This window comes from Carcharodon carcharias, chromosome 3, assembly GCF_017639515.1.
Source record: "Carcharodon carcharias isolate sCarCar2 chromosome 3, sCarCar2.pri, whole genome shotgun sequence".
Lineage (NCBI taxonomy): Eukaryota > Metazoa > Chordata > Chondrichthyes > Lamniformes > Lamnidae > Carcharodon > Carcharodon carcharias.
Window position 1 is genome coordinate 116,755,034 of NC_054469.1, and position 25,803 is coordinate 116,780,836.

At 41.6% G+C, this 25,803-nt stretch overlaps 1 protein-coding gene across 9 annotated transcripts in view; it reads right to left on the reverse strand.

Annotated features, from left to right (window-relative positions):
• ica1 (islet cell autoantigen 1) overlaps positions 1 to 25,803 on the reverse strand; it is a 224,915-nt gene that overhangs the window by 118,561 nt on the left and 80,551 nt on the right. For 7 of the 9 annotated variants that reach the window (XM_041183208.1, XM_041183204.1, XM_041183211.1 and 4 more), the window contains 2 exons: positions 24,635 to 24,760; positions 14,708 to 14,806 (listed from right to left, as the gene is read on the reverse strand). In XM_041183208.1, coding sequence (XP_041039142.1) covers positions 14,708 to 14,806; positions 24,635 to 24,760 — 225 coding nt within the window. Of the gene's footprint in view, positions 1 to 14,707; positions 14,807 to 24,634; positions 24,761 to 25,803 lie in introns of those variants that run through there. The other 2 variants (XM_041183210.1, XM_041183209.1) reach the window with 2 other exon arrangements.

Below are 25,803 nucleotides of genomic sequence, written 5' to 3' on the forward strand. Positions count from 1 at the left end.
CTAGCCAGTGACGTCCATATCTCATTAAGGAAAAAGAAAAACGATTTCCTTTGCGCAAGGTATGAATGCAACTAGTGGAGAGTTTTCTCCTGATTCCAATTAACTTCAGTTTTATTATGGGTCACTGATGCCACACTTGGTCAAATGCTGCCTTGATGTCAAGGGCAGTCACTCTCACCTCACCTCTTGTGTTCAGCTCTTTTCCCAAGTAGGGTGGTGGGGATCAAAACATTCTTGAATCATTCAAAAGGTAGTTAGATGCTGTGATGAGCTTCGTAGTTTAATATGGAAAGATGAGATAGTTAGTTACCTGTTCTCTCTTTAAAGAGTAGGAATGGAAACATTTAAACTAACAATTGATCAATCTAACTAAATTTACCTCGACAGAGTTTTGATTGCAATTGGACACCATTACACTAAGTCAAGCAGACTGATGCAATTAATCTTGGCAGACTAACAAATACTGTCAGAGATCTTGCATGAAAATAAGTCAATTATTTTAAAATTTTGTTCATTTAATGTCATCTGTTTATTTTTTTGAATATGTGTATTCTCTTTCTTGTAATAATGTTCTCTTTTTTTTTAAACTTTCTGGGAAGAAAGTGAAATCCACAAAAAGCATAATTTTCTCGGCATGATAAAAAAATACCACAGTAGAACCAACAGCAACAGATTTTCACAGCATGGAATGCACAATAAAAATCAGTGCTGTCATTTTTCACACTATGCGGTAACATTTGCCAAAGGAAATTTAAGGCAATTGCTATTTTTCTTTACTTTCTCATAACTTTACGTACAAGTGCTTTCCATGTTTTCTTTGGTACAACTTTCTTGTCTGATTACATGAAACCACGAAACTAAAATTGTAAATATGTTTACCCCTGGAAAAAAACTATCACCCAATTCTCTTACAACTGCCGTTTCAAAATCCCAAGTGTCCAGCCTTTAGCCCTCCATTCACTACAACATTCCTGAAGCTACTGATTTGCTCAACTGTACCCTCTCCATCATCTTTGAAGCCCTAATCCCCAGTAAATTACTCTTTGTCACCCTGGCCTGTCCCTCCGGTCCTCATTTCCGCTCCCTTAAGTCCATGGGATACAGACTTAAAAGGATATATCAGACAACTGGCTTAGCCACCATCGTCAGATCTGTGGGACCACATAAAGCACTATTTGATCTTGTTTTCGTCTGCTAAAACTGCTTACTATCCCAGGATCAAACTAGAATGCAAAGATAATCAATCCCCTGCTTTGTTTCTTGATTGTAAACCATCTTCTTAAACCCCTTGCTCTGCCTCTTCCACCATCACCTCCAACAATAAATGTGAGGAGATGGACTTTTTTGTCACCAATATCGAGACCATCTGATCAGCTGCCTCTTTTGGGTCCCTCCCTTCCATTGATCTTCCTCTAAAGTTCAGCCCTGCCCTAGCCCTGAACTCATCTTTCTCTAGTTTCTCTCTGATCTTCTCTCATGCTGGGTTATGGTGGGGCCATTTGTGACTTTGATAGGTAACCAGTATAAAAAGGGAGTTGCTGCTAATTACAAATAAGTTAAAGGATTAACCTTACAAATAAATGCATTTCCTTCTTGGAGTTGCAATGTTCTTATGCTTTGAGGAAAAGATTGATATGGACATGGAGAGGAGGAAGGAAACCCTAAGAATCCAGCATCATATGTATAGGCAGCACCTGAAATATAGGTATCAACATTACAGGTACTATAGAGCTAGGAGGTTATACGTAGAATTCACTTGAATGCAGTGAGAGAAGTGTGGTTTCCTTTAGAAATGGTTGAGCTTTGCCAGCTGTTGGCACCAGACCTGAAATCTCTTTCTACCAGGGGCACAGGCTTTGCAGCGTCTGTGAGAGTAACCTTTCTTTATACCACAGGATATATTCATGGATGTGTAACCTGGGGTGGCATAAGTCAGTCAGCCCTGTTCAAGCAGGCAACAGATTTCATATCCTTCCCAATGGAAACAGCAGAGATTTAGCACTTGAAATTTATTAAATTTATTCAATGTCATAATTTCCACGAGTACTGTGTAATCAAAGGCCCTGCCTGAACATGTCCTGATGTTCATCAACAGGGTTTTCAGTTTGTGAATATAAAACTTGTGAGTGAAGTCAGCTATATCATTTGTATGCTAATTGGAAGCTGCAATAGAAACAATAATTGTTTTTTCTGATGATCAAAGGTACCTGCAGTATTCAGCCAGAACAATGTGTCAGGACCGTTGCTTGGTGACCATGGTTACCTACTTCAACCACGGCCAATGATACCATTGTGTCACTCCGGGGTCAAGGATGATAACAGGTTCAATGAAGCTTTGTGCCATATACACATCATTATTGAACATCTATTGATACTCTCAAGTCCCACTTATGTTATCTGGATAGATCAGTGGATCAACATAGCCCACTGGATGTCCAAACCTATGGTAGCATGTTGCATATTGCAAAATTTTGGGGTTAAGAGAAGATCGGGCCTTTTATCCATTCAAGATGAAGAAACGCTATTGATTCCCTTATCATGACAAAGGCACCCAGGAAAGAGATGATGACACAGGTCAACCCACTGTCTGCATCTTGTGATATTTAGCAAGAAATTGTTGACAAATGTCTCCAGTGAATGGGATGTCATCCCTCTCCAGGGACATGCCCAATATTATTATGAATGTGGCTCAATATTATTACGAAGTTATGGGTTGCCCCAGGTTTCAACTGAGTGGGTGGAATCTTCAATCTCAACTCAACTATGCCAATTAATTTTTGACCATCTATTTCTAAGTATCCAAACTGCATCAAGCATGATGCAAATCTGCATGATGCAATCTCAGATGAGTTTCAGGTACAGTTGCTCCAACAGAAATTGAAGGTGCTCATGCTAGATGGTGCACAAACAATAAGGGCAGCACCCACATTTAATGTGGTGGTGATGATGGCAACAGCGGTGGCAGAGGAGGATCATTATACTTTTCCCCGGGAGGAAGAAACCTGCGACTCTAACCAAGAGGGCATGGATGGAGGTAGATAATGAGTGAGCAGCAAGGACAGGCAGTGCTCATGTCCTGGATTCAGTGCAGGAAGCAGTTTAATGGCCCAGCCAGATCAGGAAGATGTGTGTGCATTTGCTGCTTCAACTACAGCCTGTTGTTTAACCCCCATGCCGTTTTCATTCATTCAGTCTTCCTAGTATTCTCCGTCACATCACTTCTCATGCCTACTCAACTTTTAGCAGCATCCAACCTTCACTTTCCACATGCTTCATTTGTCTCTCCTCCTCCTGATAGCACCCAGGAGTAAGTTTCTATGCACCATTGCCACTCACCCCAATCATTATGCAATATGATGCATTTGTCTCATGGTGACTCTCACTGAATACACTGCATCTATTGGGTGCATATCTGACCTTCACTCACAGGTCTGATTAGGGATATTTCTTCATCACTTATAGGAGACTGTAAAACACAAGGAAGACACAAGGAGATGGACCACCACAATTAGTTCAGCTGACTGATGCAGAGGAGGCAGCCCTGATGACCTGTTTCCTCCTCAATTGGAGAAGAGATATGGAACTCAGAGATGTAGGTAACAGAGTTACTGATATCTCTCGCACACACATGCTGACTTTATTTCATCAATGGCTGAATTATAAAACCATTAAGCTTCAAGGTTATGACATTCATTAAAATCCTGGTAAGGACTGTTAAGATCTAAAGAGAAATTTGAACACCCAGTGAAAGAACTATGCCACAAGGTTTCAAGATTTGAAACAAAGACAAGCTTTACTGTATATAAGAAAAAATAAACAAAACAAGCACCATGAACTTAACACTATAGTTTATAAAGACTTATGTTATAAACTCAGTTCTACCTTTTACTTCTCCACATGAGTTCCCTTACACACTACAAGAGTCTTGAAAATTCATTCACTTCTGGGACCAACCCAAAAGTATGCCACAGCCCTCTGGAATTCACTTCAATTCTCCTCAGCATTTCAGCTTTCTCTGAGTTCCTTCCATTAGCTTTTGGCTAAGCGGTCCTCCAATTTTTCCTTAAAGACCTTGCAACTGTGGACTCCTCAGCTTCTTGTCCTGGCTGCCAGCAGATATGCAACTGCCTTTTCACAGCCTTCCAAACTAACTCACTGACTACTTTCTGACACAGGGTTCTGAGGACCACTGTAGATTTCTTCCTCTAGCTTCAAACTAGGCAAATCTTACAGCTTCTTACCGCAACCCCTCCCTACAAATTCCAAACTCAGCTCAAGTCCCCAGCTGCATTCTGCACATGGAATAATAAAGTTTGTATTTTCTGTACTTAGGGTGCAGACCTGACTAATATTTATCTTCTTTTGCTCTTCTGACTGAGTGAGCTGCAGGCCACACCAGACCAAAACTGCAACTGCCTTCTGTGAGAAGCATCCAGATAAATTAAACACAGAAACTTTGTAACTCCCACAACCTATCTCCACAGCAACATGACACACCTGGGATGTTCCAAACAGAAATGTAAGTTAATTACCTTTTTACCTTCAACACAACGCTGAATCTATAATCCATATGAATAAAATATCTATAATGGATATGATTGCCCTCTCTCCAGACTTGATGTTCCTATCAAGGAACTCCATTTTTGGCTAACGGCTTTTAGCCTCTTTTCATTTGGGACCTCCATAAACAGCTTAAATCTTTTATTGAGGTAAGGGTTGACCTGGCTCCATTACAAGCTCAGAGATGGGTCATCCATTGTTTAAGTTTATACTTCAACTTTGACCTTGTAAGATAAACACATTATCTTTTAACTGTAATTAACCCAAACCCCTTTGTTTATTAGGTTCTTACAAATGGAAAATTATTCTTACAGTTAACACTTTAATCTCCAACCTACAAGTTGTATTCCTAAAACTAAGTTATAGCTCCAAAACACATGAATTATGGAATCAGATATTCACAACACTTTGCCGCAGCTAAATTGTATCCTTCATATCCCTTTATTTTGTCTTACAGGGCCTCCATATGTAGAACAAGTGCCAGTGAACACCCATGAGGACAATTTTCATAGGACCTTGTTCCCTTCAGAGGGCCCACTGTCACAAGATGTACAATCACGCACTGGTGTAAATACCTGCCCTTCGGTGGGTCCATTTAGAGGATTAGTTGGATTTTTCACCACTGATCAATTCCTCAGAAGTGTGCAATGAGCAGACATTGGCAGGTCAAATGTCATGAATCAACATCAGTGGTTGTGTGGTGGAGGTTTTAATCCTGTCCAAGCTCTGTTCACTGGAAACAGATGCTGAATTGCAGGCCACTGTTGAGAAGAATGATAGGGATGGATCTGCAACTTAGCCTAGTATTGACAGATGTGCCACACACAATCTCCACAATAACAAAGTGGATGTAGGAGTCCAACTTGATTGCTGTTGCATTGTTGGTGCATGGAATTGTGAGAAAGCCATGGAGAAAGTGGCCACCTCATGGAACTTCAAGCAAGCTTCTCAAAGAGTCCATACAGGCCATGACCACAGCAGTGTGGACTTCAGATGCCAAATTGGATGACAGGTACTTTTATCTGTGGCCTTACAATATATCACCTAGCTGGTCTGCAACAGACTGGTAGGAGTGATGCAGCACGGGTTCAGGAGAGGATCATGGCAAAAGGGAACAGGGAAATGGGAACTCTACTCGAAGTGCTCCCATTTCTCATCCATTCCACCCAGCTCCCAGCCCTCCCCCCTAGTCACAGCCAGTACCCAATATGCTGCCTCACCTCTCAATGGTTGTGATCGCCCCTGCAAAGGGGGTGCAGTCCCCAGTCCTCTGACACTCTAAATTCCAGAGGATGTAGAACAAAGGCATTTCAGCAGTCAGAACAGGGATTTGAGCAACCTGCCTCTACCTCTTCTGAAGCCACACAGGGTGCACTGCATATAAAAGTGGTGGGAAGTACAAGTTCAAGAAATTATAATTCACTAAGGGTCAGCACATGGGCGTTTGACAAAATGTTATGCTGTTAAGTTTCCTTTTGTATAACGTCACACAAAATTTGTTGACTGGCACCACTTCCCATATCTAGTCCAATACTGCATTCCACATGGTAATTCATCTGTTCACTCATTTCATGATGTCAATACATGACCCATTGGGCAGATATGCAATAAATGTATGCATGGTTGAAGGATTGTTTAGCGCCAAGGATGGGTGAATGGGTGATGGGAGTGGATGGTTCTGCTACTAGGTGTGAACTACAATTTTCACACTTGGTGATATTGGTGTAAAGCTGGCATGCTGGGCAGCAATGCAAGTGGTTGGTCAGGCTTTGGTGCCCCATTTTCATGCTCCTCCTCTTCTTCTATGTTCACCTCCAGATGAGGAGAGCAATGAACCCCTTTAATGTTCTCCAATCACAATCCACTCTGCCGCACAATATTGTGCAGGATGCAGCTCACCATTATCATTTTAGAGACTCTCAGGCTGCCAGACCTATCTAGGCACACAAATCACATCTTCAACATTCCAACAGCTTGCTCTTGGACACAGATGGTGGGCATATGGCTCTCGTACTGCATTGGTTGAATTCCTCACAGATGCCATGAGCCAACTTTGAAGGTGTATCCCTTGTCTCCTCTGAGCCAGCTTTCAAGTCTGCTTCCAGGAACAAAGAGTTTTAGAATACTGAACCTCCACAGTAAGAACGCATCATTATCTGGCTTCTTCTGCTAGCACATCAGCTGTCCACTGAGTAAATATCCCTTGCAATTTCTCAGAGCTCCTGGATGCTGTGGTGGTGCTTGATTTGCTGCGTGCAGCTGATTACACCTTGCACCTGTGGGAATCCCGCTCAACAAGGTGGTTGTTTTTAATAACAATAGGACAGCAGATATTGTGCGCATTAGGAAAGCATTTGTCAAAGTGCCACACAGAAGGCTTGTTAAGGAGATGGTGGCCATTGGAATGAAGGAGAAAGTGATGGTTTGGATATGAATTGCCTCAGCAGTGGCTTCTGAAAAAGTCTTTCAGGTCCCATTACTTGCTTCAATTTTTACAAATGACCTAGACTGAGGTGTAGGGTGGCGTATTCTAAACCTTGCAGATGATACTAAACTTGTAAATGTGGTACATACATGAGGATAGTTATTAGACTTCAGGATGACAGAGACAGGATGATGACCGGGCAAAAGCATGACAAATGGAGTTCAATACAGAGAAGTGTGAAATGATGCACTTTGGGGGAACCAATATTGAAAGAGCACACTACAAATGGCACAATTTTGAAAGGTATTGATGAGCAGAGACACCTCAATACCCATAGACCAAATCCTTAAAAGGTAGCAAGGCAAGTTGAAAAACAGCATATGGGTTATGTCAGGAAGATATAATAATTTTCATAATGGTATTGGAATTTATTGTAAAATAGTGGTGTGTGTGTGTGAGAGAGAGAGAGACTTAATTGGATTAAAGGCAGCTGGTCTGAAGGTTTTGATGTGGTAGAAGATGAGCGAGGTTTGAAGTGTTAAGTAGATAACCATATGTGTCAAGGAAACATTTGCATTTTTAAATAAACTAGACTAGATAGTTTTCAAAAGAGGGAGTGAAATGTGTCACCTTGCCAGGTGGAGTTCAGGAACAGTGTGTTTATTTTTCACAAAGTTACTGGTAAAACTTAGGGTAAAATTTTCCCCCTTTTTCGGAGGGGGGGGAGTGCAGGAGTGGGCACGTTGCCATTTTTTGTAGGCGAGCCAATTAAGCTCCACTCAGTGTGACCTCTGCACAGAAGCACTGTGCGCTCCCTGTGAGGATGGGGGGAATGGCAAATGCGGAAGTGGGCAAAGGAGCACTCCGATCTCCCTAAGACTAAGTTTTGCCTCAGGGAGATTGGTTCCCAAAGGGAAAAAGTTATTCTTTGGAAAATTTCATTAACTGTCCATATCCCCTCATGTGAGAATGTCATATGAGTTGGGACATGGACATAACTTTAAGTAAAAGTTCTTCTTAATTTTAAAATTCAGTTATGAAGCCTCATCCCGCCTTTGGATGAGGTTTCATGCTTCTTCAGGTGGCCGCCAGCACTCCTGACCTGCCCGCCAACCTTAAGGTTGGACAGGCAGGTCCACTAATTGCTTTAATTGCTTTTTGAATGGCCTCAATAGGCCGTTGACAGGTTGGCGGGCACACAGCTGACTCATCAACCTGGAAATACAAATGTTGCGGGATGACGTTGGGAGTTCCACCCAACATCATTCCGCGTCATTTTACACATCGGTGGGTGGGCCCTGCCCCCGCTCGCTGACGGGAAAATTCTTGCCTTAATATTAAGAGAGATTTTTATTATCAGAAAGGTAAAGTCCAAAGACATAGTGAAACAACAGGAATTTGCATTCAAAGGGGAAAATATGCATAAAGGAGTGAAGGCTGTGTGTAGGGGTAGGAATTTTAGGATTTAACAAGTGTGAAAAGCCTTCAACATCTATGCCTCAAGCTGCTGTCCTCAAAGAACTGAGGTTAAGATAATGTACTTTGAATTTGACTGGTTCAGGGTATTGTGTATCACATTGCCTGGGTCTTTTAAAATCTATGTGTCTTACTGTTGCCTTAACAAAAGTGTAACTGTAAGTCAGATTAATTAGGGGATTTAGAAGTTATTTTGGTAGTTATGTGTAGACATATGTATGTGCTTAAAATCATTTCTCTTATTAATAAATGTTTAATCTAGTTCTGTCAAAAGCTATGATTGGTGGTCTTATTACTACTGAATTTAAGGCTTGCATCTCAAAATTTATACAAATTGCAAAACAAGTCCTGGCAGTTGTTTCAAGTTTCCCTCTGGGATTTGAACTCAGCATTTACAATTGGCTGTGCCATAACGGGTTACTTGGGTTTATGAATAGAGGCATAGAACATTAAAAAAAAATGGATCATGCTGGAATTTTTCAAATCACTGGTTAGCTCTCAACTATTATAACCAATTCTGGGAACTATACTTCAGGAAAGATGTATAGGGCTTAGAAAAGGTGCAGAGGAGATTTACCAGGATATCACAGGGTTGAGGGACTTCAGTTGAATGAATCATAGAATAGCTACAGGAGAGAAGGAAGCCTTCAGATCTGTGATGGCTGTGCTGGCTCTTTGCAAGAGCAACTCAGCTAGTCCCACTTGTTACAGTCACATCATTTTCATGTAAAACTTATTCAGAAGATGGACACTACTTTATAAACAGAGCATAAAATATGGACAATTTACCCTGACAAAATGGGCTCTAGGGAGTCAGCTGGCTTCTTTTGTGGTTTCGATACAAAGATTAACTGGTGTCTGGACATGCCCCTGTTAAATCATTAAAGTGTAAATAAATGTCCTTATAGAGGATCTTCCATTGAAGGGATATCAGGATGCAAGATCACTTGTGGAATTTACAGAAACTCAAATATAATGGTTGCTCCAGATTTTGTCTGCAAACTTAAAATATAACAAAGAGGGATGTGCAGGAACTGCTTTATCACAAGCAGGTGCGAATTGTGTCATTTATTGGGTGACAATCGCATCTGCCATCAACCTATTGTGTGGACACTGGAAAACATTGACACTGTTGTCACATGACAGAAATTGGCGTGAGATAGCAAATATCTTATTTACTCTAAGAACAGCCAGGGAGTGTTAGTCTGGCATATGAGGACCAGAGGGAAGCCGTCTCACCCAGCACAAGGGAGGGCCCTGCCTGAAAATACATCTTAGGCCGAGAAGTGGGACTAATTCGTTTTATCTTCAAGATTATATTCCTTCACTAGAGGCTTGACCACAGCTTCGACTGAAAAGCCAGAAATGTGCTAATGGTTGGACTGCCATTACCAAAACACCTAAACCCTATTTTTTGGGAAGAAATGCAGTGGATGCAAATGGAAACAAAGCATTAACACCCAAGGTTTCCAAATCCAAAAAAGGAAAGAGGAAATTAGAAGCAGTGGAAGAATCCAAAAATCCCAAACGATCTTTCCCAGATGATGACCTAGAGTGCCAAAGTACCAATAATAAGGCATTGCAGAAGGGTGAAGGAATGAGGGGGATATCTACCCACAATAGGGAAAAAAATGGCAGCAAAATCATTGCCTCTCCCAGAGACTCCAAAAGAATCTGAAACCCCAGCAAACAATCTGGGAAAGCCAAATAGAGAAAGAGGCATCCTGTGCCACTTTGAGAACAAACCTGAAAAAGTCTTTGGATTAAAAAGGTTTTATTAATCTACAAGCAAAAAAGCATTAGATAAAGATGGGCACGGTGGTTGGACGGTATCACCTAACATTGGTGGAACTGCAGTGACTCAACATGGCAACTGGGTTAGATCCCCATCAGACTGAAATGTCTGAAACTTTCTATTTCCGTGGCAGCCTGCCACTCATCTCTTGGATTGAGGGGAAACTAGAAAGATTAGGATTATTCTCCTTGGTAGAATAGGTTTGAGAGGTGGCCTAATAGAGATTTTCAAAATGATAAAAGGATTTGATAACATAGATAGAGAAAAACTATTCCCACTGGTAAGTGGGTCAATAAACAAAGGTTATAGATTTAAAATCACGAGCAAAAAATCTAGAGGGGGATTAGAAGAAAATTTCTCACGAGTTGTTAGGATCTGGAACGTTCAACCCAAAAGAAAGTGGTGGAAGCTGATTCTGTGAATAATTTTAAAAGGAATTTGGACAGGTTTTTGAGAATGAGGAACTTGGAGGATTTATGGCAAAAACAGGGATTATGGACTAGGTACAACTGCACTTTTAAACAGCCAGCAAATGCATGACTAGCTGAATGGCCTTCTTCTATGCTGTAAGTCTCTATGATTCTGTAATTTTCCTTTCATTCAAAAAATAAATAGCTTGTTTGATTTCCCCTTCTGTAATATGATCAGGTAAACAGCAATGAGGGAAGCACTGAATGGTTGAAAAAGTGCTTTAACCAGATTGACTTTAATTGGAGGCAGAATTCATAAATTTTAAAAGGTGTGAGCCTCAGCCCCAGAATAGTTGGTGGATCAGTGGAATCTAAAGATATGATTATTAACAGCTTTGATAATTATTTTTCTTTAAAATGAAAGTTAAGTCCAACATTGTAGCTTAAATTCTCACATAAAAAAAGTAAATATTAAATTATGCGAGAGCTATTATAAATATACAAGGGAAGAAATTCTGTGACATCTTTACATCTTCAGAAGTGCAGTGAGCAGGACTTTCACCCACTACTTTCACCCAACAATGATCCCCTTCCAAACCCTGGGCTAAGTTCATTTAAATAGCCTGGCCCAGCCCAAACATCTGTCACCATCCAGCCATTTCCCCTTGACATTCAATGGCACTACCATCTCTGAATCCTTCATTGTCAACATCCAGTACCAGCCACTAAATGTTGTGGGTACAAGAGCAGGTCGGAGGCTGGGAATTCTGCAGTGAGTAATTCACCTTCTGACTCCCAAAAGCCTGTCCACCATCTACAAGGCACAAGTTAGGAATGTGGTGGATGAGGTCAGCTCCAACAACACTCAAGAAGCTCAACACATTCCAGGACAAAGTAGACCACCCCTTCTACCACTTTAAACATTCACTCCCTCCACCTTGGGTGTGGTGTGGCAGCAATGTGTTCCATTTACACAATGTACTGCAGCAATTCACCAAGGCTCCTTCGACAGCACTGTCCAAACCTGTGACCTCTACCACCTAGAGGGACAAGGGAACACCACTACCTGCTAACTCCCCCTCCAAGTCACACACCATCCTGACTTGGAAATATATCACCATTCTTCACTGTCATTGGACCAAAATCTTAGAACTCCATAACAGTACTATGGATGTACACAAGAATTATAGGGGTTCAAGAGGGCAGTTCACCACCACCTCCTCAAGGGCACTTAGGTATAGGCAATAAATGCTGCCTTGCCAGTTACCCACACCTCATGAATGAATAAAAAACAGCGCAGAGACACCCACCTCAAAGAAGTGATAGTCGTCAGAGTATCACCCTGATGTGCTGCCATGTTCACCAGAGCTACTTTTCCAATTCCCCCTCTGGAAGCTGAGGGATCAGTGAAAATGGTTAGATACTTTACAATGAATGATTCACCTCCTGTTCCACCATCATTGTTAACAAGACTCACATCAAGAGTGTGATGGAACACTCAGGACTTGCCTGGATTCATGCAGTGCAATAATAGTCCATCCAGGACAGAACAGTTCATTTGATTGGTGCCTTTCCAGTAGAGCAATCATCGTTTTTTTCTCAATCATTGATTCATTGTAGTATATATAATCTACAGGACACAGGGTAGCAACTTCCCAAGATTGGGATGTCTTTGGGATGCCTCCCTCTCTTGCAACCATTACTACACAGAAGGCCAAGAACAGCAATAGCTTGGGAACAAGAAGAGATTTGAGTTCCCCTTTGTATCACAGGCCATCCTAACTGGACATATATTATCATTCATACATCATCACTGGGTCAGTCTCCAGGAATTCCTTGACAACACATGCAGCCTGCCAGCATCCCCACACACCCCAAGAACAAATAACCAAAACAAATCCATCTGGCCTTTGCAGCTTCAGGCCCCTCTTTAGACTGACAATGGGACTTATTAGCAGGCTTTAGTGAAATTCAAGTGGGAGTAGCTTGGGAACACCCCCAACATGCTCAAGTACTGGTGCAGGAGAAACAAGGTGGAAGAAGGAACATCCACCCCACCCACCCTGCAGTGCAGGAACTTATGAGAAATTTTCAACATGCAGAGACCTAGTGGATCTGGATTCCACTTCAAATAACAGAACACAAGAATTGCTAGACTAATGTCCATCTATTTCATCTTGTAGTTCCATGATATAACAATTGAATTAACTATTCACAGTAATTAATAATCATCAATTGTGTCTTTCACAGACACAGCACAAGGTAAGAAAACCCTTCAGTGATGGAGAGCCTTGGGAACCAAACTCTTCCTCCCAAGTATGCTGCACTTACCGTATCTTAAATTATTCATACACTGTAGCCCAAAATATTATTTTCTGAAAGAAATCTAATTTGTAATTGAATGAATCAACACCTTCTACTTTCACCTAGAGAAACTGTTCCACGGTTTCACCATTTGTTCACTGAAATATTTCCACTTATTCATTTTGAACGTATCACTCCCCTGCAACTTCAAGTTCAGGTCCTGCTGTCACTTTCAAGCCAGAATTGCGATTCTGGAATTTGTGCAATTTCTATGCTTTAACAAATTTTTTGTTACGTAACAGGAAGAGTTCTGTATAGTTATCTCCATTGATTTAGGTATTGCAACCTTGTTTAAAATCATTTAGTAGAAGTTGAATATTTCAGCCAGAAAGGATCCTCCCTATATTCTTCCTCGACAGAATTTCCTTCAATGGTTGCAAGATGATTTCCTGGGAATGCTACCAACTCCAAGTTCCCTTTCATAGAATCATAGCATGTTTACAGCATAGGAAGAGACTATTCAGCCCATTGAGTCTACAGTGGCTCTCTGTAAGAGCAATTCACCTACTCCCTTTTCCCTGGGTCTTTCCCCATAACCCAGCATTGTTTTAATCTTCAGGTGCTCATCTAATTTCCTTTTGAAAGCCACAACTGAATCTGCCTCCACAGTGCATTCCAGATCCAGTTAGCTATGAAAAAAAATGTTCTCTCATATCACCATCAGTTCTTTCCCAATCTCCTTAAAATTGGTGTGCTCTGGTTTCTTGACACCTCCAAAGGGAACAGGTTCCCTTCAAGCGACATTCTACCCTGACTTGGAACAATGTCATTGTACCTCACTGTCGCTGGATCAAAATCCTGCAACTCACTTTATAACAGCACTGTAGATGTATCTATACTGATGGACTGCAGCGGTTCAAGAAGGCTGCTCACCACCACATTTTCAAGGGCAGCTAGGGATGAGCAATAAATGCTGGCCTTGGTAGCAATGCTCACATCCCATGAAAGAATATTAAAATAAAAATTCTCTCTATCTAGTCTAACCAGAGCCCTCATGATTTTGAACACCTCTATTAAATCTCCTCTTAATCATCTCCTCTAAGGAGGGCAACCCCAGTTTTCCAATCCTTCCTTGCGACTGAAGCTCCCCATCCCTGAAACCATTCTCGTAAACCTAGTATGCAGCCTCTCTTAATGCCTTTACATCCTTGCTAAAGTACAGTGCCCAGAATTGGACACAATGCTCCAGTTAAGGCCAAATCAGTGTTTTCTAAAAAGTTCATGTCACACTATCTTGACTTGGATATATATTTCCAATCCTTCATCAACACTGTTTCAAAATCTTAAGGGCAATTAGGGATGAGCAATAAATGCTGGCCTAGCCAGCAATGCCCATATTCAGTGAACGAATAAAAAATGTGGTCATCATACTTGTCTCTAAATTATAGATATGAAAGTTCAAGCACTGCACCAAACGCTAATTTGTGAAAGACAGCATTCAGGACTGAAAAAAACAACTAGTAGACATAATTCACACGCTCTCAAAGTATTGTACTCCGGAGTATTATTTTAATACTTATTTTGTTCATGTCTTTCAGGTCAAGCAGCTTTATACAAACCTTGAAAGAGATGTGAATCTTGTTTTTAACACAAATAGGACAGAAGATATCAAAACAGTGTAGTTTTTAAAAAATTTATGTAACTATAATGAACATGCAAATCCAAATATACATTTACCTTCAACATTGCAAATTCATATGGCTGGTAGCCTTTGAAACTTTCATGAATAGCTGCCATTGTGTGGGATGTCTTTTCCCAGAAATGGAGTAATGTTGTCTGAATCAGAAAAAAATAACAAACATGTAATATCACCGTCAAATGTGTAAACTATCTATGCTTACCAGCCAAATAGTGAATGTTTCATTTATAGGATTAGTATTGAAAATCAACAAATACCTCACATTCATTCTGTGACTTACTCATTACTGAATGAAATAACTACAATCCCCAACAGTAACAAAATTATATACATTACCATTTAACATCCACTAGCAAAGAACTTTAAATGCTTAAGATTCCTGCAATAAAACTACCCATGTAGCGAAGTTAACTCTAATTTTCCACAAATCATGAAATAGATACAGCTGTGGTCTCATACAGACAAAGCTGTATTTATTTGAAACACTTAGAAACATTTGGTAGGTGAGGAAATTGGACGCACTGAGGAAGGAGCTACTGTTCTGACCTTTTACAAAAAAAGTGGTCCTAGAGAGGGAGCTGGAGACCAGCAACAGGAGGTGATAGCTGGAGACTGGAAGCATTAATTAGGTGATTGGTGAGTTAAGTTTTTTTCCTATAACCAGGGGCAGTAGTTTAAACTGGTACTAGAGATAAACAGGGGAAATAGTTTAAACTGTTACCAGAGATAAAAGTATTGTATTAAATGTATACAACGTTGCTGCATTCAAGTGGGGGGAAATTAAAAAAGAAATGTAGTAGTAGTAGTAGAAGACAATATAGTTAGGGCATTAGATACAAGTCTCTGCAGCTGTGAGTGAGAATCCCAAAGGCTTGTTGCCTGCCCTGTGCCAGGGTTAAGGACATCGTCTCAGCATTGGAGAGAAACTTGAAATGGGAGGGGACGGATCTAGTTGTTTGGTCCATGTGGGTACCAATTACATAGATAGGCCTAAGAAAGAGGTTCCGCTAAGAGAGTATGAGCAGCTAGGGGCTAAATTAAAAAGCAGAACCACAAAAGCTAAGAACCTCTGGATTACCACAGGGGGTGATGGTGGCGTAGTGGTAATCCAGAAGCCCAGGTTAATGCACTGGAGACATGGGTTCAAGTCCCACCATGGCAGCTGGTGGAATTTAAATTTAATTAATAAAGCTGGTTCACTAATGTAATTGAGGGAAGGAAATCTGCCATCCTTGGCTAACTAAGGAAGTTAAGGGTGGTATCAAAATGAAATAAAAGGTGTATAATGCTACAAAGATTAGTGGTAGGCCAGAATATTGGAAAAGTTTTAGAAACCAGCAAAGGATGAATAAAAAAGCAGGGGGACAAAATTGGAGTGTGAAAGAAAATAGCAAGAAATCTAAAACAGAGGGTGGAATCATTCCAGACGTGCATTAAGTACAGTAGTGGGAAGGTAAAATGATGTTTTACTCGCCAGCCACAATGGCGGCTTTTCATGCCATATCGTCCCAAATCCGCTGCATTAATTATACATTCCTGGGAAAGACACTATTTCTATGGTAAGTGGGCTCTCATTCACCCGCCACGCCATCTCCTCGTTGCTTCAGCACTCCAAGCATCATATTATGTCCCAGCCGCGCGCACACATCTCAGTGCATCCAGCCTTCAACTGCTGCATAGAAGACATGGCCCTGAAAGGCAAAAAGACTGCAGCACTCAGATTCAATGATGCGCTCTGTGAGTGCCTTATGGACACAATGGATGCTCACCGTGATGTCCTCTACCCATGCTCTGGCCGCAGGATGGGCAGCAAAAGCACTAACCTGGCTTGGAAGGTGGTGACAACAGTGATCAGCACCAATGCCTTGCAAAAGAGGACAGCCACCCAATGTCGAAAGAGGATAAATGATTTCCTTTCTTCCACTAGGGTAAGTCACTCTTCTCATCACTCTCAACTCTCACATCCACAGGGCCCTCACTCACTGCCGGTTCAAGGGACCATTCATTCTCTCTCACACACCTTCATTGTCATCATCCCATCCATGGAAACCACTTACCACCCACACAGGCCAGGCATACTTATCATCCAGCCTGGCAGGCATCCTGCTTAAACTCTCTCCATCTCTATTTATGCAGGACAAGCTGACACACTACAAGAGGGAAAGGTCGCCTACCGGTGGAGGAATGCTTGAAATCAAGTTCCACACAAACTTTGAAAACAGAGCCAACCAGCTGACCAGCGAGGATCTGGACCGGTCCTGTGCTGACAGTGAGGTCAACCAGACGACCATGCTGTGCCTGATGTGTCCTGTTTCACCGGTCACTGCCATGCACTAATTATCTCTCCTTGCTTCTGCAGGCACATCTGCCAAAGAGCCGAAGGAGCCCACCACCCAGGGCCTCTAATCAAGCCCTGAAGAAACCTCCGAAGAGGAATCTGAAGGCACCCTCCTTGAAGTCCCATCACAGCGTTCATCCACACTATCCACCAGCACAGAGACACACACCTTGGTGGGACCTAGCTCTACAGTAGCCGTCGGATAACAATCTGGTGAGCACATCACACTGTCTGATTCACAGCAGGCGGCAGAAAGGACTTCCGAGGTGTTCGGCATTTAGAGGACTGCTGGAGGCCTGAAATTTGCTGAGTCAGATGATGAGCCTCTAGACTCGGTCATGTCATAGTTGCGGGGGCTACAAAGACAAGCTTGGAAGGGATGACCACTGCACTCTTCAGATTGCAAGGCATGATGGAGGAGTCCATTCGCCTTCAGACTGAGGTGATAGCACTGGAGTGCCAATGCACCAAGGTCAACACTGGTAGGATGGTGGCCGTCATGGAGACCTTGGTCGAGGACGTCTCTCCTGCACTACTGCGCAGAATGAGCTCCATTGCTGATGCCATAGTTGGCCTCCAATAGTGTGTACTCGAGAGGGCCTTCGAGGACCTACTCACCCTCATCCCCGTACTCCTCACCGGAGGAGAGCTGCAGCTCCTCCATCTCCTCCTCAGCCAGCTCCTCTCCCCATTGCATCGCCAGGGGGCAATGCGTGACACCCTCTGCGGACTATATTGCAGGGCTCCAGCAGACTGGTCCAGGCACTGGAACCTCATTCAGCACCACTCCAAATTGTGAGTTGCAGCACAAGCCTCATTATACCTTCGCTCTGCTGCAGTCCAAGCCTGCCGCATGGGTGTCTTCAGCCATGTCCTCTGCAGGTAGCCCTTGTCCCCCAAGGAGCCATCCCTGCAGCTTCTGTGGACCCTGGAAGACTTCTGGCATTTGTGATCGACTGCGAATCTAGTAGTTGTGCACACTCCCTGGAAACTGTGTGCAGACTTGCAGGATGCGTTTGTGGTGGTCGCACACCAGCTGCACATTTAGCGAAAGGAAGCCCCTATGGTTGACATAGTTGTCCCTTTGTTGCAACGGAGATCTGAGCGCCACGTGAGTGCAGTCAATGGCATCCGGGGAGTGCTGTCCACCACTTGGATGGTCAGAGTTTAGTGCGCTGCATGGCTGCCCGAAACCCCAATCACCTCTGATGCACTACACCCAACCAACTGGTGGCAGCTTTGCCCATTGGACTGCATGCTGTCTCAGCTCAAGTGCAGGCATTCTCCTAACCAATGCTACAAGGCTGCACTGTTAGCTTGAACCATGGGGCAGACCGATTGAAACGGAGATGATGACATTTCACAAGGCTGTGAGCACCTCCACCAGTGACTGCTCCATGTCCAGCTTTAGCAAGAAGATTGTACAACTTGCCCAGTTTGTCCAACTGTTCTGCAGTCCACTAAAACGCTCATTTGTTTGCAGTCCGTGCCCGAGAGGTGAAAAGCTCTGGAGCACTTGGTGGCGCTTTGATGCCTCCACGTTGCTCGAGTTGGCAGAGAAGCTAGAGGATGGGCTCCAATCATATCAATGTGGCTGCGCCTGAACTGTTTTAGCTGCAGAGGAATGCTCACTTTATAGAAGGTTTCCCTATGGTATGGCCACTTCCCTCACCCACCCCATCCCTGCATGTGCTTGTTCGCTACCTTCAAATGCAGGGCAGCCCTTGCCCCCCCCACCAAGTCACCTCCATTGCAAGGAAGCCCTTGCCCACCCCCCAACCCTGCCAACATTTCTCAACTTCGAAGTCCAACAGGCGAGCATTCAGCAATGTTACTGTGTACTCACCTCTGAGTTCCCCTCAAAGTGCAGCCCACCAGGTGCATGCCTTTTATATGCTGTTGTGAAACACGTCAGCATGCAATCATGCCAATATGGGTAAACGATCCAGCGGGGTGGGGAGGGGGAGGGAGCTGCGATTCCAGTGGGCTGGGCTTATAATGATATGCAGATGTATTACAAGGTTCCCAACGTCCGATGGCGGGAAACGCAGCCCACCATCGGCAGGTGGAGCAGATGATCACAAACTGATTTCACAACATCGTGAAACCAATTTTTGGCATTTTAGTCATATTGTCTGCTCACACCACCAAACACGCCCGAAGCCAGCGGGCACAGATAATTCCGCCTAGAGAGTAAAAGCTTTTACAAGTATATAAAAAAGAAAGAGTAGCTAAAATGAGCATTAATCCTTTACATTCTAAGACTGGGGAATTAATAATAGGAAACAAGGAAATGGCAAAGACTTTAAACAAGTATTTTGCATCCACCTTCATGGTACAAGACACAAAAAGCACCACGTGAATAGTAGAAAATCGCTGTCACTGGAGAATAAGTAATGGAACTTAAGGCTGACAAGTCCTTTGTACGTGATGACCTGCATCCCATGTTCTTAATAGTGGCTGTAGAGATAGTGATTGAATTGGTTATAATCTTCCAAAATTCTCTAGATTCTGGAAAGGTCCCAGCTGATTGGCAAATCAAAAATGTAACACCTATATTCAAGAAGGGAGAGAGACAGAAAGCAGGATACTATAGGCCAGTTAGCCTAACATCTGTCAATGGGAAAACGCTAGAATCCATTATTATTATAAATGGATCTTTTTCAGGATGGCAAACTGTAACTAATGAGTGCCACAAGGATCAGTGCTGGGACCTCAATTATTTATGATCTAAGGGACCAACTGCATTGTAACCAAATTTGCTGATGATAAGATAATAGGTAGGAAAACACATTGTGAGGAAAATACAAAGAGTATGCAAGGGGATAGGGATGGCTTAAACAAGCCCGCAGAAGTTTGGCAGATGGAGTATAATGTGAGGTTCTCCACTTTAGCAGGAAGAAGAAAAAAATCAGGATATTATTTAAATAGAGAGAGTTTGCAGAATGCTGCAGAACAGAGGGATCTGGGTGCCTTTGTACATGAAATCACAAAAAAAAAATCAGCATGGAGGTACACCAAGTAATTAGGAAGGCAAACAGAATGTTGGTAAAAGCAAAATACTGCGGATGCTGGAAATTTGAAACAAAAACAAAAATAGCTGGAAAGACTCAGCAGGTCTGATGGCATCTGTGGAGAGGAATACAGTTAACGTTTCAATCAAGAGTTCTGATGAAGAGTCATACGGACTCGAAACGTTAACTGTATTCCCTTCTGCAGCTGCTGTCAGACAGAATGTTGGCCTTTATTGCAAGGGGAATGGAATTTAAAAGTAGGGAAGTCTTGCTACAACAGTACGGAACATTGCTGGGATCACATCTAGAGTGCTGTGTACAGTTTTAGTTACCTTACTTAAGGAGAGACATACCTGCATTGGAAGCAGTTTAGAGAAAGTTGACTAGGCTAATTCCTGGGGTGAGGTTTTGTCTTATGAGGAAAGATTGAGCAGTTTGGCCTATAATCACTGGAGTCTAGAAGAATGAAAGGTGGTTTTATTGAAACATAAAAGATTCTGTGGAGGCTTGACAGGGTAGATGCTGAAAGGATGTCTCCTTTTGCAAAGGACTCTAGAATAGAGCAAACAATTTAAAAAATAAGGGGTCTTCCATTTAGGACGGAGATAAGAAGGAATTCTTTCTCTCGGAGGGTTCTTAGTCTTTGGAATTCTCTTCCCCAGCAAACAGTGGAGATTGGATCATTGAATATATTCAAGCTAAGTTAGGCAGATTTTTGATTCACATGGGAGTCAAGAGTTATGGGGAACAGGCAGGAAAGTGAAGTCAAAGCCACAATCAGATCAGCTATGATCTTATTGAATGGCAGAGCAGGCTCAAGGGACCGGATGGCCTACTCCTGCTCCCCTTATGTTCTTATGTAAACATGCAAATGTTTAACATTTTTAAAAAATCAAATTCTATCTTCAATAAAAGTGATCTTAATTAAGCTTCATAATCTGCAAATTTCCAAATCTCCTTTGCAGTATAAGTTCTGATCTCATTTTCACATATGACAAAATATTTGATGGAGTATTAAAGATGTAATTTTAAAATTGACTGTTTTCTTCACAGTCAAATCAATGCTTGAAGCAAGGGTTTTATAAAGCAACATGAAATCTCAACCCTTTGTAACTTTGGTCAAATTCAATTAAGTTGCAGTCAAATTGAGCTGTAAAGTCAATGGTGAAAGAAAACTTGTAATGCAGCTGAGAGAATTAGCATCCTGGTTAGTTAAAACAAGTTTGAGCAATTAGATATCCACAACTTAAATAGCTGATAAGATTTGAATTCTAGGACTGAGATAAATTTTGTTTACATCTGAATTGATACTCCATCCCCTAATCACTGGGTGGAATTTTGTGGTGCTGTCACAATGGAGGTGGGGCTGTAAAATGCGGCAAGCCGTTCAGAAGACCGTTCACTGGAAAATCCCGCCGCTGGGAGGGGCAGTAAAATTGCACCCAATCATTTCTGCTCAGCAGATTTTAGACGACTTAAACTAGACCAAAACCATGCCCAGCCAAGCCGTCCCGAGCAAGAAAAGATATTTTAAATTAAATTCACACACAATTAATTTGGTAAAGAAGAAACAGAGAATTCACACAAAAGGGGTGGATTTTGTGCTCCCCTGCCAGCAGATTTCAAGGCAGGGCATCATGTAAAATCCCAGTGAGTAGCCTTCACACTGCCTACCTGCCTTCCCCCGATCGGTATGAAATTATATGGTGCGCAGTGGAGGGATCAAGAGGCCTGCCTGCCCTTGGGCCTTGAGGCTCACACCCTGCAGGAAGCCGACAGTTTTAGCTGTGCAGTCTGGTGTTGGGCAAGGGATTGAGGCCTACTTTGCAGTTTTCCTGGGCCCAGTAGAGGAGCACACCATTCCCCTCTTAAGGTCATTCCCCTTTTAACCCTCTCCCAGCCTTTTGAATCAGGCCCTGCAGCCCCCAGCTCTGACCCCAGGTTTACCTGGAGTTCTTGGAGGGGTGGGCTGTTTGCAGTCCCAGCCATGGCCCACTCTTGACTCCCACTGCCACTGCTGGGACTACAGACCTGCCAGCTATCAGATTGTTTGAAAGTCTGTAAGGCGGGACTTCCTCCCGAAAAAGGGGCGGAAGTCTCACCTTAAAGCAATTAATGCTGCTCCCAGTGTTAAATTGCTGAAAGGCAGCTGTCAGGATCATGGTTCCCCCTGCCTTTTTTGAGGGGGTGGGGTGCAGGGCACCAGGGTGCCCCAAAAAATCCAGCACAAATCAGCTGCAGTATTTCAGCTTTCAGTGCTTTTAACTAGATTGTTTACCATTTACACAACTCAACTGTTATGACAATTTTTTTTTAAGAGTTAGAAGCCCTTCCTGATCAAAACATTAAAAATTGGCTCATCAACATTAAAGATGAACTGACAATATATTTAAAATAATTAGCTTCCATTATAATTTTTAACTGCTAATTAGCCTTTACTGTAACAGCAAACTACCAATAGAACAGTCAACAGTTAAAAGGTACATTTGTCAGGTCTGTGACAATTCTCAGAAGAGAAACACCAAATTAATTTCTATCCTTCAGATTTTATTTTTGGCCTCAAGTACTTGTGAAGTGAAGTGATTTCATGCTCATTTTGTTCTAAATAACCTCACACAACAATAGACATTGGGTTACAATTTAATTAATATCATATCCTAAAGCTACAGAATCTTCAGAGACAAAGAATTAACATCACCCCATGTTAATTATTACACTGCAACTTTCTTAAATTATGCTGTTATAGTTAAACTATAATTAAGAGTATAGCAGATAACAGCAGATAGGTACATTAAAAAAAAACGACATAGGCTTAGAGAACAACTGAAAATGTTACGTTCATTGTCAGCATAATGTTCAATTGATAAATTACACATTTTTATTTGAGTTTGTAATATGTTCACAGAAATTTATGGAGCACAACATCCATTGCTGCCACAAACTCACAGACGTTAAGGTGGTCTAGTGTTATGGTGAGAAGGTACGTGGCATGTCTTAACAATATGTGGAGTCCCCAAGAAATGTGTCAGATATTGATAGAAAACATCTATAACAATTTCCAAGTGCTGTTACTGTGGATAGGAAACTGACAATGATTTAAATCGACAGTCAGGATGAGACAACGATGTATGTTATAACTTGATTTATTTAATCTAGGGTTGGAAACAGTAATGTGGCAGGATTTTTAAAAATCTTAGATAGGCTGAAAATATTGACCTCATAGCAACAACAGATTGTAGTGATGAACTAATAAAATGTTCTATTTTACCACATATATTTGGATTACAGATTAACATAAAGACAAGGTCATTTAATTTGGAAATTTGAGGAAGATGTAGAATTACAATTGGTGAGCATGCAGTTGAATAGGTGGGAAGGGTTGTATAACTTAGTGGGTTAATGCAAGAGAATAGGAGTTATGTAGAAGGCATCAAAAGAAGGACTGAACTTGTTCCTGCTACCAACGACATAGGTAAAAAAAGAGATGAGGTCCTACAAGCTGAATGTAGGGAGTTAGGACTTAAATTAAAAAGTAGGACCTTAAAGCTAGTAATCTCAGGATTACTACCAGTGCCACGTGCTAGTGTGAGTAGAAATAACAGAATATATCAGACGAATACATGGCTGAAGAAATTGTGCAGTGGAAAGGGATTCAGATTCCTGGGACATTGGGACCAGTTCTGGGGAAGGTGGGACCAGTACAAACAGGACAAAAGTGGAAGGCAAATAAAAAGGGGGAGTAACAAATGGGTTCATAGTGCAAAATAAAGCCAATATGACTAACAAGTTTAAAAAGACAAGTCTGAAGGCATTGTACCTTAATGTGTGGAGCATTCACAAGGTACGTCGTATGAGGAAAGATTGATTCGACTGGGCCTGTATTCATTAGAGTTTAGAAGGAGAGGGGATCTAATTGAAACATATAAAATTCTAACAGGGCTATACAGACTGGATGCAGGGAGGATGTTTCCCCTGGTTGGGGAGTCTAGAACCTGGGACCACAGTCTCAGGATACAGGGCAGGCCATTTAAGACTGAGATGAGGAAATATTTCTTCACTCAGAATGTGGTCAACCTGGGGAATTCTCTACCACAGAAAGCTGTGGAGTCCAGGTCACTGAGTGTATTCAAGAAAGAAATTGATAAATTTTTGGATATTTAAGCATGAAGGAGCATGGAGAGAAAGCGGAAATATGGCATTGTGATAGAGGATCAGCCATGATCATATTGAATGGTAGAGCAGGCTTTCAGGGCTGAATGGCCTACTCCTGCTCCTAGTTTTTAATTCAAAAGTTCAACAAATTTAAGTTTCAGTACAACTGCAGTCAATGTGACTGCTGAACATTCAAAACTACTTTGGATCAATAGCAGTCTGATCCTGGAGCAAATGTAGTATACTGCAGACTTACTTGTCCTTGTCAGATAGCAGAGATGTTTGGAAATGTGCAGAGGAAAGGTAAAAATAATATTATTTGTTTGTTTCACCTCTAAATAATATTCCTTTCCAAAAATGTTATTTCAGACTGGTTTTGATTTTTCACTTGTTTATAACAATTATCAGTAAAGTAGACAAATTAATCATAGGAACAAAGAACAAGTTTAAAAAGTTCTAACCTGATATGTTGCTAAAATATGAGAAAGAAGATTGCATCGACTTGCTCCAAGAAGGTCGACTTTCTGGCACACATCATTCTTTAGTTTGTCAAAGTGAATCTTTGTGTGGCGAACTTGGCCTTGGACCTTAAATTATGAAGAAATGACCTAATTATGCAGCGATTGAACACAGTTCTCGGAGCGAGAAGCACAAGTAAAAAGTGAAAATCAAAATATTTCACTATATGATTAAACTATTGTTTATCAAAACCAATTACACAGACTTATCAGGAGGTTTGTTTTTACAAACCAGGATCTCTGTTCACAATCAGCTGTCAAACTTTGTTTGCTGTCTGAATACTGGAAGAATATCTGCATTCTACAAAGTGGCATTTGTTTAACAAATTTTATCCCTGTTCTCATTGGAAACTAATTTATAAGTTTATAACTGCTAAGATCTTTTTTTAAAAATACTACCCTTGGCAGAGTTCTTCACTGGTTCCCACAAGCTTGTAATAAAGATTGATTGTACAACAGATTAGCGTTCATATAGCAGAGGGCAAAAAAAAGTCATTACTTGCCTTTATGACCTCTTTTGCATCAAAGACAACTCAATAATAGGGCACGGGTTTATTCCTAAAACACCAACTGACTCGTGCTTTCTCAATGGATGTTACCTTACCTAATCAATGTCTCCAATGTTTTTCATTTTTATTTCAGATTAATAGCATCTGCAGTATTTTGTTTTTTGTTAAAGTCATTTTATTAATTGGGTGTTTGTAGAGTTCAGGAAATAATCATTAAGTATATACAAAAGGAAATGCATGGGAAGGGAAAGAGCAGAATTAGAATAAAGCATAGACGAGGGGAACATTTTGCATTGGAGCTCTCTTCCAAGTTGCCTGATGCTTTTAGCAAAATACTTTATGAAGCACCTAACACAACATACCAAACACTTCACATTTGCTAGGATGGCTATAGTGTCTGAATGCCAGTTATAAACGAAAAGGCAGACCGACAATAAAAAGACCATAAGCAAGTGCTTTAATTACACTCAAGATCCTTATTTTAATGAAAACGACTATAAATTGCAGCATCTCTGAGACTGAAGGTTGGTGCACTGTGTGAATGATTAAACTTTTTGGCAATCATAAGAATTTCTAGATATTATATGTTTAATCTGTTCACTT